Source organism: Leucopleurus acutus (assembly GCF_964270905.1).
Source record: "Leucopleurus acutus genome assembly, chromosome: 13".
NCBI lineage: Eukaryota > Metazoa > Chordata > Mammalia > Artiodactyla > Delphinidae > Leucopleurus > Leucopleurus acutus.
In genome coordinates, this window is record NC_139155.1 from 51,055,461 (window position 1) to 51,069,214 (window position 13,754).

Genomic DNA, 13,754 nt, shown 5'->3' on the forward strand with positions numbered 1-13,754 from the left:
CATGGACTGAGCAAACAAAAGCATGCTGTTATGTATCTTTGGTTAAGGTCTCATCCTGTGGGCTGTCACTTTAAAAAGCACAAGGAAAGCATAATCAAGATAGATTTATACTCAATGCTTTGACTATTGTCATAGCAGAAGTTGTGCTCATTTAAGCCACTATAAAACCACTTTGCACTAAATTAAAAATTATGACCGTGTTAATCACAGTAAGAAAATGAGATATTTAGCAAGAATTTTAACTAATTTTCAATTCAGATTATCTACTTAAGAGTTTCATTTAGACTGTTCTTTTGATTGCTAACCTACATTATAAATTACTGCTTCTAATAAAACAGATCTGAAGAAGGCAGATATAGTATTTTATCTGGGAAGGTAAAGTATTCAAGCAGGAAACGGGTCTGAATTTTCTGCAAAACTTCCTCTTTTCACTCAATTACAATCATTCACTTAATTATGGTATCACTTAACAAAGAATTTTCTCAAAACTTTTATAAGCTGAGTGAAAGGTTCATAGGAACCCTCTGAACTATTTTTGGTAACTCTTCTATTAATCTGAAATTATCTTTAAAAAAAAAACTGGAAAAAAATTTATTCAAGAAGCATGAAACTTGGTTAAGATACCTCATTAAGCCTCTGTTTAATATGCATGATGACTTAATTTATTAAACTCAGTGTACTGGAAAAACCATAATTAGAAAGGAAAGTGCCTTACAGTTGGGTTTTTTTGTAACAGTTGACGACTCCTCTTCATCCGCTACTTGGGGGAAGCTATCCACCAAACAGGATTCATATTCTTCATGTGTAGTCCGATCAAACATATCTTCCAGGCTATCATTCAGTTTTCTTTCTCCATCTGTGTGAAAGAGCGTTGGCTTAGGCAACAAGCAAGCTTTTTGCTTTCTATGTAGACCAATGTGAAACTTGTAGGAACTGCCACAAAATAATTCAGATGTGTATGAGGCAACAGTAAACCCCAAGCCTGGGTAGTTACTGCATATTTATAAAGGTTTTATGTTATGCCTTCAAATGTCCTTTACTCATGTCAAGAGAATGCTAGTTTTTGTTACTGTCATTATAAATGTTAAAAAGTCTTTTTCTCTCTATCCACTCATGCATCAATATAATTCACACTAAACCAAAAGGAACTACCAAAAGGAATGGTGAGGAACAGAAAACACAGCATAATAAATGGTGAAAAATATGAAGTTTAAATAAACTATGTATAAATAACTGACATTAAAATCTCTATAAAGTTTTGTTTACCTGCTTATTTTTCTAATGTGGTAGCAAAAAAGTATTTTTTTGCATTATCATTAACACTTGGAAGTTCAGTGTTACAGAAATAATGAATTCAGTTTCATATTTGATATGCAAAGTGCTAACTTCATCTTCAGAGTACTAACTACATTTCCATTATATAATTATATTTTTTAAAACACCAGTTTACTAAAAATAGAAGTAGATTCAGTTGGCTAACAAATATGACAAAACTGAAGCCTACCAAGATGACTCTATATAAAGTAACTACCCCCTCCCCCCATGCAGACTCTCGGCACCTCACCCCATTTTATCTTTCCGTAGCACTTGCCATCATCTAGCACACCATACTTGTTTGTTTCTCCCCTATTACAATGTAAGCTCCACGAGGTAGGTACTTTTGTTCTGTTCACTATTATCTCCAATTCCTGATACAGAACTGTGTCTTGATAATTACTGAATGATTAAACATTTTTCATTTTGAGGGTCAAATCTGTAAGTAAAAATAACTTCTACGTGCCAGGCAGTATGCTACGCATTCCGAAAGCATTCTGTGTATGCTGTTAGTAAATCACAATAAGTTAATGATTTATTTGTTTGCAGGTCAGACTTCTGATTGTAAAGTGCTTGAGGACAGAGACCATATCCTTATTGATCTTTCTATCATAGCATCTACTAAGTCTAACACAGAGTAGAGATATAAAAATCAGTTTTTGACTTGAAATAGTAGTAATTGGGAGTTTAATGGTATGCTGCATCTTTAACCAATTCTAAGTATGAAAGAGATCTACTTTATGGGTAAAATGGGCAGACTGTTGTTTTCCAAGTATGGGCTCAACAGTATCTCCTATTCCATTTGCTGTTCTTATAATGTGACCTTGGAACTCCTCCTACTGAGCAACTTCTGAGTCCAGATCATAAAAATACCATGCACTTCTACCTTGCTCTTTGGGGATGCTCACTCTGGGAACCTAGTGTCCAAGTAATAAGGAAGCTCAAACTAACCCATGTGGAAAGACTATATGGAGAAGCCCTGAGACTGAATAAGAAGAGAGAGAGATGTGAAGTATCTCCCATCTGTCTAGCCCTCTGCTGTTCCGGCTCCAGCCACCATCTATCTATGACTGCATGAGACCCGGAGATAGAACCACCCAGCCTAGACCTTCCTGAATTCCTGAGGCACAGAAACTATGAAAGATAAGAAAATGGTTGTTGTTCTAATCCTCTAAATTACTGGAGTGACTTATTTTTCAGCAATAGTACTCACAACACCTTAGTCAAAATTATCTAGGTAATTTTAGTTTAAGATCTAGTTAAACTCATTAGTTTTAAGTTCTAGTTTCACCTCCATATGATACTTGCTTCAAATATATTTGGGAAACTATCATCTTCTTAGATTAACTACATAAATTTGAAGCCAAAGTTGTCATACTTTGTTTTTCCCTTTTCTACAAAACTGAGGAAAACATTATCAGGAACTGGTCCCAGGAAAAAACTAATCTTAAAAGCAAAGTCATCTTCTTAAGAAGAAAGTTATTTAAGTATCATTTACTATAAAAAGACAATAAATCACTGTTAAGGTTTACTTTTCTTTTTTTCCAACATCTTTATTGGAGTATAATTGCTCTACAATGGTGGGTTAGCTTCTGCTGTATAACAAAGTGAATCAGCCATACGTATATACATATACCCATATCCCCTCCCTCTTGCATCTCCCTCCCACCCTCCCTGTCCCACCCCTCTAGGTGGTCACAAAGCACGGAGCTGATCTCCCTGTGCCATGCAGCTGCTTCCCACTAGCTATCTATTTTACATTTGGTAGTGTGTATATGTCCATGTCACTCTCTCACTTTGTCCCAGCTTACCCTTCCCCCTCCCTGTGTCTTCAAGTCCATTCTCTACGTCTGCATCTTTATTCCTGTCCTGACCCCAGGTCCTTCAGAACATTCTTTTTCTTTTTTTAAAGATTACATATATATGTTAGCATACGGTATTTGTTTTTCTCCTTCTGACTTACTTCACTCTGTATGACAGACTCAGGGTCCATCCACCTCAGTACAAATAACTCAATTTCGTTTCTTTTTATGCCTGAGTAATATTCCATTGTATATATGTGCCACATCTTCTTCATCCATTCATCTATTGATGGACACTTAGGTTGGTCCCATGTCTTGGCTATTGTAAATAGAGCTGCAATGAACATTGTGGTACATGACTCTTCTTGAATTATGGTTTTCTCAGGGTATATGCCCAGTAGTGGGATTGTTGGGTCATATGGTATTCTATTTTTAGTTTTTTAAGGAACCTCCATACTGTTCTCCATAGTGGCTGTATCAATTTATATTCCCACCAACAGTGTAAGAGGGTCCCTTTTCTCCACACCCTCTCCAGCATTTGTTGTTTGTAGATTTTTTGACAATGGCCATTCTGACTGGTGGGAGGTGATACCTCATTGTAGATTTGATTTGCATTTCTCTAATGATTAGTGATGTTGAGCATCCTTTCATGTGTTTGTTGGCAATCTGTATATCTTCTTGGGAGAAATGTCTATTTAGGTCTTCTGCCCAATTTTGGATTGGATTGTTTGTTTTTTTGATATTGAGCTGCTTGTATATTTTGGAGATTAATCCTTTGTTAGTTGCTTCGTTTGCAAATATTTTCTCCCATTCTGAGGGTTGTCTTTTCGTCTTGTTTATGATTTCCTTTGCTGTGCAAAAGCTTTTAAGTTTCATTAGGTCCCATTTGTTTATTTTTGTTTTTATTTCCCTTTCTCTAGGAGGTGGGTCAAAAAGGATCTTGCTGTGATTTATGTCATACGGTGTTCTGCCTATGATTTCCTCTAAGAGTTTTATAGTATCTGGCCTTACATTTAGGTCTTTAATACATTTTGAGTTTATTTTTGTGTATGGTGTTAGGGAGTGTTCTAATGTCATTCTTTTACATGTAGCTGTCCAGTTTTCCCAGCACCACTTATTGAAGAGGCTGTCTTTTCTCCATTGTACACTCTTGCCTCCTATATAAAAAATAAGGTGATCGTATGTGCGTGGGTTTATCTCTGGGCTTTCCATCCCATTCCACTGATCTATATTTCTGTTTTTGTACCAGTACCATATCGTCTTGATTACCATAGCTTTGTAGTATAGTCTGAAGTCAGGGAGCCTCATTCCTCCAGCTCCGTTTTTCTTTCTCAAGATTGTTTTGGCTATTCAGGGTCTTTTGTTGTTTCCATACAAATTGTGAAATTTTTTGTTCTAGTTCTGTGAACAATGTCATTGGTAGTTTGACAGGGACTGCACTGAATCTGTAGATTGCTTTGGTTAGTATAGTCATTTTCACAATGTTGATTCTTCCAATACAAGAATGTGGTATATCTCTCCATCTGTCTGTATCATCTTTAATCTTTTATCAGTGTCTTATAGTTTTCTGCATACAGGTCTTTTGTCTCCTCTTCTTTTTGTTGCAGTGGTAAATGGGAATGTTTCCTTAATTTCTCTTTCAGATTTTTCATTGTTAGTGTATAGGAATGCAAGAAATTTCTGTGCATTAATTCTGTATCCTGCTACTTTACCAAATTCATTGATTAGCTCTAGTAGTTTTCGGATAGCATCTTTAGGATTCTCTATGTATAGCATCATGTAATCTGCAAACAGTGACAGTTTTACTTCTTCTTTTCCGATTTGGATTCCTTTTATTTCTTTTTCTTCTCTGATTGCTGTGGCTAAAACTTCCAAAACTATGTTGAATAATGGTGGTGAGAGTGGACAACCTTTTTTTTTTCCTGATCTTAGTGGAAATGGTTTCAGTTTTTCACAATTGAGAATGATGTTGGTTGTGGGTTTGTCATATATGGGCTTTATTATGTTGAGGTAAGTTCCCTCTATGCCTGCTTTCTGGAGGGTTTTATCATAAATGGGTGTTGAATTTTGTTGAAAGCTTTTTCTGCATCTATTGAGATGATCATATGGTTTTTCTCCTTCAGTTTGTTAATATGGTTTATCACATTGATTGATTTCCGTATATTGAAGAATCCTTGCATTCCTGGGATAAACCCCACTTGATCATGGTGTATGATCCTTTTAATGTGCTGTTGGATTCTGTTTGCTAGTATTTTGTTGAGGATTTTTGCATCTATGTTCATCGGTGATATCGGCCTGTATTCTTTTTTTTGTAACATCTTTGTCTGGTTTTGGTATCAGGGTGATGGTGGCCTCACAGAATGAATTTAAGAGTGTTCCTCCCTCTGCTATATTTGGAAGAGTTTGAGAAGGATGGGTGTTAGCTCTTCTCTAAATATTTGATGGAATTCCCCTGTGAAACCATCTGGTCCTGGGCTTTTGTTTGTTGGAAGATTTTTAATCACAGTTTCAATTTCAGTGCTTGTGATTGGTCTGTTTATATTTTCTATTTCTTCCTGGTTCAGTCTCAGTGAAGGTTGTGCTTTTCTAAGAATTTGTCCATTTCTTCCAGGTTGTCCACTTTATTGGCATATAGGTGGTTGCAGTAATCTCCCATGATCCTCTGTATTTCTGCAGTGACAGTTGTTACTTCTCCTTTTTCATTTCTAATTCTGTTGCTTAGAGTCTTCTCCCTTTTTTTTCTTGATGAGTAAGGCTAAAGGTTTATCAATTTTGTTTATCTTCTCAGAGAACCATCTTTAATTTTATTCATCTTTGCTGTCATTTCCTTCATTTCCTTTTCATTTATTTCTGATCTGATCTTTATGATTTCTTTCCTTCTGCTAACTTTGGGGTTTTTTTGTTCTTCTTTCTCTAATTGCTTTAGGTGTAAGGTTAGGTTGTTTATTTGAGATTTTTCTTGTTTCTTGAGGTAGGATTGTATTGCTATAAACTTCCCTCTTAGAACTGCTTTTGCTGAGTCCCATAGGCTTTGGGTTGTCATGTTTTCATTGTCATTTGTTTCTAGGTATTTTTTGATTTCCTCTTTGATTTCTTCACTGATCTCTTGGTTATTTAGTAGTGTACCGTTTAGCCTCCATGTGTTTGTATTTTTTACAGTTTTTTTTCCCTCTGATATCTAGTCTTATAGCGTTGTGGTCAGAAAGGATACTTGATACAATTTCAATTTTCTTAAATTTACCAAGGCTTGATTTGTGACCGAAGATATGGTACACCCTGGAGAATGTTCCGTGAGCACTTGAGAAAAAGTATTCTGCTGGTTTTGGATGGCATATCCTAGAAATATCAGTTAAGTCCATCTTGTTTAATGTGTCATTTAAAGCTTGTGTTTCCTTATTTATTTTCCATTGGATTATCTGTCCATTGGTGAAAGTGCGGTGTTAAATGTTCCCTACTATTATTGTGTTACTGTTGATTTCCCCTTTTATGGCTGTTAGCATTTGCCTTATGTATTGAGGTGCTCCTATGTTGGGTGCATAAATATTTGCAATTGTTGTATCTTCTTCTTGGATTGATCCCTTGATCATTATGTAGTGTCCTTCTTTGTCTCTTGTAACAGTCTTTAAAGTCTATTTTGTCTGATATGAGAATTGCTACTCCAGCTTTCTTTTGATTTCCATTTGCATGCAATATCTTTTTCCATTCCCTCACTTTCAGTCTGTGTGTGTCCCTAGGTCTGAAATGGGTCTCTTGTAGACAGCATATATAAGAGTTTTGTTTTTGTATCCATTTAGCCAGTGTATGTCTTTTGGTTTGAGCATTTAATCCTTACATTTAAGGTAGTTATCAATGTGTATGTTCCTATTACCATTTTCTTAATTGTTTTGGGTTTTTTATTGTAGGTCTTTTCCTTCTCTTGTGTTTCCTGCCTAGAGAAATTCCTTTAGCATTTGTTGTAAAGCTGGTTTGGTGGTGCTAAATTCTCTTAGCGTTTGCTTGTCTGTAAAGGCTTTAATTTCTCTATCAAATCCGAATGATATCCTTGCTGGGTAGAGTAATCTTGGTTGTAGGTTTTTTCCTTTCATCTCTTTAAGTATGTCCTGCAGCACCCTTCTGGACTGCAGGGTTTCTGCTGAAAGATCAGCTGTTAACCTTATGGGGATTCCCTTGTATGTTATTTGTTGCTTTTCCCTTGCTGCTTTTAATATTTTTTCTTTGTCTTTAATTTTTGATAGTTTGATTAACATGTGTCTTGCTGTGTTCTCCTTGGATGTATCCTGTATGGGACTCTCTGTGCTTCCTGGACTTGACTATTTCCTTTCCCATATTAGGTAAGTTTTCAAGTATAATCTCTTCAAATATTTTCTCAGTCCCTTTCTTTTTCTCTTCTTCTGGGACCCCTATAATTCGAATGTTGGGGTGTTTAATGTTGTCCCAGAGGTCTCTGAGGCTGTCCTCAATTCTTTTCATTCTTTTTTCTTTATTCTGCTCTGTGGTAGTTATTTCTACTATTTTATCTTTCAGGTCACTTATCTGTTCTGCTGCCTCAGTTATTCTGCTATTGATTCCTTCTAGAGAATTTTAAATTTCATTCACTGTGTTGTTCATCATTTGTTTGCTCTTGAGTTCTTCTAAGTCCTTGTTACACGTTTCTTGTAATTTTCTCCATTCTATTTCCAAGATTTTGGATCATCTTTACTATCATTACTCTGAATTCTTTTTTCAGGTAGACTGCCTATTTCCTCTTCATTAGTTTGGTTGGGTGGGGTTTTACCTTGCTCCTTCATCTGCTGTGTGTTTCTCTTTACTGTGTTTGGGGTGTGTTCGCAGGCTGCAGGTTCGTAGTTCCTGTTGTTTTTGGTGTCTGCCCCCAGTGGGTAAGGTTGGTTCAGTGTGTTGTGTAGGCTTCCTGGTGGAGGGGACTGGTGCCTGTGTTCTGGTGGATGAGGCTGGATCTTGTCTTTCTGGTGGGGAGGATCGCGTCTAGTGGTGTGTTTTGGGGTCTGTGAACTTAGCGTGATTTCAGGCAGCCTCTCTGCTAATGGGTGGGGTTGTGTTCCTGTCTTGCTAGTTGTTTGGCATGGGGTGTCCAGCACTAGAGGCTGCTGGCCGTTGAGTGGAGGTGGGTCTTAGCATTGAGACGAAGACCTCTGGGAGGGCTCTTGCCAACTGATATTACGTGGGGCCGGGAGGTGTCTGGTGAACCAATGTCCTGAACTTGGCTCTTCCACCTCAGAGGCTCAGGCCTGACAGCTTGCTAGAGCACCAAGACCCTGTCAGCCACATGGCAGGAGAAGGTGGGCCATGAGTTGGGTGTCAGCCACTGCCTGGTTGTAGCTCTGTCACAGCTGTCTCCAAAGGTCACCCAGATACATTGGGTTATTCCACCATTCCTCAGAGCTTGCACATGCCTGTCTGGGATTTGTAGATGTCCTCCTGATACTCTTCATTGAAATACCTTGCATTCATGGTGGTGAGAGATATGCTAACAGTGTTGGTTCTCTTCAGTTCAGAGACTGGGACAGTCTGAGCCTTCATGTGGCCAAGTCAGGAGCAGCTGGCCAACGGTCCCAAAGTGATAACATGTCAGATTCCAAAAAGGCTTTCTGCAGCGCCTGAGCAGTAGTCCCAAGCAGCTGCTCAGCTGCAGCACTCTGACCGGGGAACTCGGTGGGACCCTCAAACGAGGATTTCTGCCGGCCATAGAGCCTAACTTGCCCACCCAGGCAAGGAGCTGAGGAGAGCATCTTCCAGCCCCGTCTCACCGGAGGAGCAGACACCTGGTTAAGGTTTACTTTTAATAGGTACTGTCCTCTCAACGTAGGCAGCCAGGTACTTGATTGTATGGATATTATTACTCAAGAACAAAGAATTAAGGCAAAGGCTATTAAAATTTTCTCTCACTTACTGCATTTGGGGCAGCAAGAGATAAGGTGTTTCTTAAGAAGCAAGGATAAGACTGGCTGTTTTACTACTGGGCCCTAAGCAGGTAGATTAGAGAATATTCAGCAGAAGATGCACACACAGTCTGAATGTCCTCAATTCTAAGAGATGATCATTGGAAAAGGCCTCTGCTTTTAGCCCTGCATCACGTGGCGGGTCCTAACTCTTTAACACATAAGGGTGATGAATGACAACTATTCCCAGTCTAGTTGATCTCATGTCATATGCCTCTGTAGTTAGGAATGTTGCTAAGGTGGTGCCAAATGAAATCTTTCCATTGTTCCCACCTCTTTCAGAAAATCAAGGCTTTAGATGAAGAATTAATAGTTTCTCACTACAAAGGGCTGTAGACTCCTAGTTTTGCCAAATCTCCTTTTCTATAGAAGTAGAATATGGCAGAGTCACTCACTCATCATATACACTATCATTCTTAGTTTACTGCTAATTTGCAAATCTATACTAATAATTCTCAGTGGAATCCTCCCTTTTTTTTCTTAGCAAATTGCTTTGGAAAATAGTATTTCTAAAACAGGACTCTCAAGAGTCCCTTTATACCTTTTATAAAAAAAATTATCTAAACCAGGGATCAGGAAACTTTTTCTTAAAGGGTCAGACAGTAAATATTTTAGGCCTGTGGGGCCATAAGGTCTCTGCAGAAACTACTCAGCTCTGCTGCTGTGTTCAACAAGCAGCCACAGGCAATAAATAAACGAGTGAGGCTGCGTTCCAGTAAAACTTTACTTACAAAACTGGTAGCTGGCTGTAGTTTGCTGACCCCTGGAAACAACGTGAATTCTTTTGGAAATAAAAATTATTTTTACTAAAGACTTTTTTTCCTGAAATATTGACACTAAGCTTTACTAAAGAGAAATCTAGTATTAGGAGAACGGGGGGGGAAAAAAACTAGTTTACGGTGAAGAGGTCACTTATCAGTGCAATGGTATGTCTATAAACTTCCCTCCACATTTGTATTAAAATTAAAAAAAAGAAATCAAATCTTACTTGGACTTTTTTCTCCCTTCTGCTCTTGATTCTTCATTTTTAAAAGCATAGTTTCACTAACCAATGTACAGTCCATGTCCACTGTCTCTCCTCCTGCTAATCTTGACTGACTGCCATCCTGAATAAATATTTAAAAATTCAAAATTTTAACAATCATTCCTTTACGTCCTAATATTTACTTTTTGGAGGGGGGTGGGGTAAAATATACATAACACAAATGTTACCATTTTAATCATTTTTAAGTGTACACTTACATTTCAGTAGCATTAAGTAATATTTACCTTTACCCTTTAGGAATATAGATACATTTAGGTTTAAATGCCTATAAACCATTTTTAGCTTTGATATACAAGCATCGTCTCTCAAGCCTAGGAAAAGGACTGCTGCCAAGCATGAGAGAACTATGCGTTACCACGATCCCTGGAGCTTCCTTTCTTCCCTAATCTGCTTCACAGAAATGAACATCAATGTACACTAAGAACAAAAGTTCACAAGTCAAATTTGATTTCTTAATGGATATTTATTACTCTAGCAACTGTTACATACTTTATTAATATGCTACCAAGTGAAAGAGAACTTCTCAAACTATGAAGAACCTAAATACAAACCAAAAAATTTATTTCTGCTATGAATTTTAATGAAAAAATACACAGTATTTTAAAAAATTAGCCAACTGGGAAAAATGAAATTTTTTTCTTGAAGGTAGATTATTTTAAGTTAATCAAGGCATATGACAGATTATTTTGATAAAAAAAAAAAACTATTTAAAATATGTAATTAGCATTTTACATTATTTTAAAACTATATTTTTCAGCAAAGTTCTCCAAAGTCAGAAAGTATTATTATTATTATTACACTTTCAAAAATACCATAATGTTGGCATAAGTGTTATTATTTCATAGTTTTCTGAATAAATACATGAAGGCTGTAAGAGGTATGTGATTCCCTCAAGGTCATAGAGTGAGTCAGGACAGCAGGGTGACTAACAATACACTAGAATAACCACATGGGCTTTGGTTCTATTTTCTAACTTACCTTTGTATCTACTACAGTAATATCCATTTTATACTGAGAAAGGTCTGCTCCTGGATCTATACTCCACTGGATGTTTTCAAAGGATACATCTTAGATAAGAGAAAAAAATGAACAAATAAAAACAAATTTTTAAAATTCTCATCACCTTAAAACATTATGGGACCCACAGAATGAGAAAAGTTTTGCAAATCATATGTCTGATAAAGGACTTGTACCTAGGATATATAAAGAACTGTCATACCTCAATAATAAGACAATTACTTCAATTAAGAATAAGCAAAGGACCTGAAGAGACAGTCCTTCAAAGAAGATATACGACTGGCCAATAAGTACATGAAAAGATGCGCAACATCATTAGCCATCAGGGAAAGGCAAATCAAAACCACAACTGAGATATAACTTCACACCCACAGTATGGCTATAATCAAAAAGACAGTAACAAGTGTTGGTGAGAATGTGGAGAAACTGGAACCCTCAAAATGTGAAGAAATTGGAACCCTCACATGCTGCTGGTGGGAATGTAAAACGTTGTAGCTCCTTTGGAAGAAAGTTTGATAGTTCCTCAAAAGGTTAAACACAGAGTTAGCATACGCAAATGTTTACAGATATACATGTAAATGCAAAGAAAAGGACAGGCTATCTATGGGTGAGGAACAAGGTTTGGACGATAAATTTCTACTTTTTATATTTTTAAAATCTGTATAGTTTAAATTTTTTAAAGCTTTCTTTTTGTAAAGAAAATAAGAAACAACTACATAGAACAGGTAAATCTATAAAATCACCTATAGAAAGTAGGTATTAAAGATGTCAATTTATTTTTTCAAAAAGCAGGAAAATCACATGTGAAGTGAAACCAATAAGAATTGTGCTATCAACACAGAAACACACAGGGATAAGATATTTTTTCTGAAAATAATTCAGTCTATCCAAAGAATGTACATAATATATTACAATACTCAATTTAAAGTCATTAAAAAAGTAGAAATGCTATTTATAGTGTACATACCTTGGTTGTTTTGTAGAGACTTTGTTTTAGCAATTCTACATGGATTTAACTGAAGAACTGATGCAAGTTCACATGCTCCATGGACTGACCTGGTTTTTATTTTTATAGGCTCACAAGAACCAGCACCCTAAAACAGAAAGAATTATTAGCATCTAGGAGAAATCACAACAACCATTTTAATCAAAATCCTTGAACATTTAACACAAACCTTCATGTCATCAAAAAGATTCTCTGTCTCCAGACTTTCATGTGGACGTAGAGGGATTTTAAAGATAGAATTTTCTTCCTTTATTTGTAACAGTGTTTTATTATCTGGAGATTTATTCAAGGACTGGAGGAGGGACTCCTGTAAGCTGCTGGGCTCTTCTGGGGAATCTCTGGTTAACCCACAGCTGCCACTCAAGGCCTTACGGCTCGAGGAAGAGCCCTTTGGAACAGGCTTCAAAACCTCAGAGAGAGTCACTTGCCTAAATCCGATTTTAGAGTTCTCACTTCCTTGGCTTTTCTCTTGACGCTGAATAGCTGAAAATCGATCAGACAGATCCAGAGGTTTATCCATCACATAGTCTCCATTCATGTAAGAATGACTATCCGGTGGAAAAGGAAAAGCATTTTCTTTATCAAAGGAGGCTTGGGGGCAGCTTACTTCATCTTCACTTTCTTCCTCGATTTTCTTCCTTTTGGTTCGGCCTCCCAGTGATTTCAGGGGTACCACATGTTTATCTTTATCAGTAACAGTATCTTTAATGTGATCAATACTATCCTGTTCACTTGTATTTTTATTTATAAGCATCTGCTTATTAGAAGATGACTGGTTAGTGATCTTCTTCACTTCAGCCCCAATATTATGATGTGTGAAAAGGGCACCATCTTCAGATTTTAATCTAGGTTTCTCTGATCTAGAATTAGAAGTGTTGCTGAAAGGCATTGTTTTCAGATGGTTTTTTTTCCCAGTCTCTAAAAGAGAAGGGGACAAACTTGTATTCAAACCTAAACTACTTTTCACATTAGAGGTAGCTCCAAATACAGGAGATGATACCCGAGTAGTCAATTCTTCTTGAGGAGGAGGCTTTGAATCAGAATCTGAAAATCTAAAAAAATAAAGAGTGGTAAAGCTTTTTTCCTATTAAAGAAATAAGGTAAAAATTAAAAGACAAGCATAATGAGAAAACTTTTGCTAATATACAATTATTAATAGTAAGGTCTTATCCACATCTTAGATGCAGACCATTAACCAAAATTTAAGATACAATATAGTTGCTGGCTTCTCTTTATTTGGCTGACAAAAAGCAGAGGGAAATGATACAGCAAACCTATCTCAATACAATGATATTCCTATCTATAAATATTTTTCCTAAGTAACTTAAATAAATTTACTATATAATAAAATCGTATTTTAGTAAATCCCACTGGGGACCCAAATTCTTTTGCTGTTATGAAATCTTATCATGAGTAACTCCAAGAAACAAAATTCTTATACTACAGAATTGAACATAACTCAAGACCCAGACTGCCTGTAGCAGAGGAGACAGCTGTGGCAGTAGAAAGAGCATTAGGGTTAAGTTTGAAGATGTGGAATGGCTAAGAGCTCTGACTCTCATACTTAATATTTGTGTTAAAGACATTTAACCTTTGTGAAGCTTCGTTTTTGT

At 36.7% G+C, this 13,754-nt stretch overlaps 1 protein-coding gene across 6 annotated transcripts in view; it reads right to left on the reverse strand.

Annotated features, from left to right (window-relative positions):
- RBBP8 (RB binding protein 8, endonuclease) overlaps positions 1-13,754 on the reverse strand; it is an 81,184-nt gene that overhangs the window by 12,213 nt on the left and 55,217 nt on the right. For all 6 annotated transcript variants that reach the window (XM_082853228.1, XM_082853227.1, XM_082853229.1 and 3 more), the window contains 5 exons: positions 12,311-13,193; positions 12,103-12,229; positions 11,097-11,185; positions 10,062-10,179; positions 716-856 (listed from right to left, as the gene is read on the reverse strand). In XM_082853228.1, the coding sequence (XP_082709354.1) occupies positions 716-856; positions 10,062-10,179; positions 11,097-11,185; positions 12,103-12,229; positions 12,311-13,193 (1,358 nt within the window). The remainder of the gene's footprint in view (positions 1-715; positions 857-10,061; positions 10,180-11,096; positions 11,186-12,102; positions 12,230-12,310; positions 13,194-13,754) is intronic.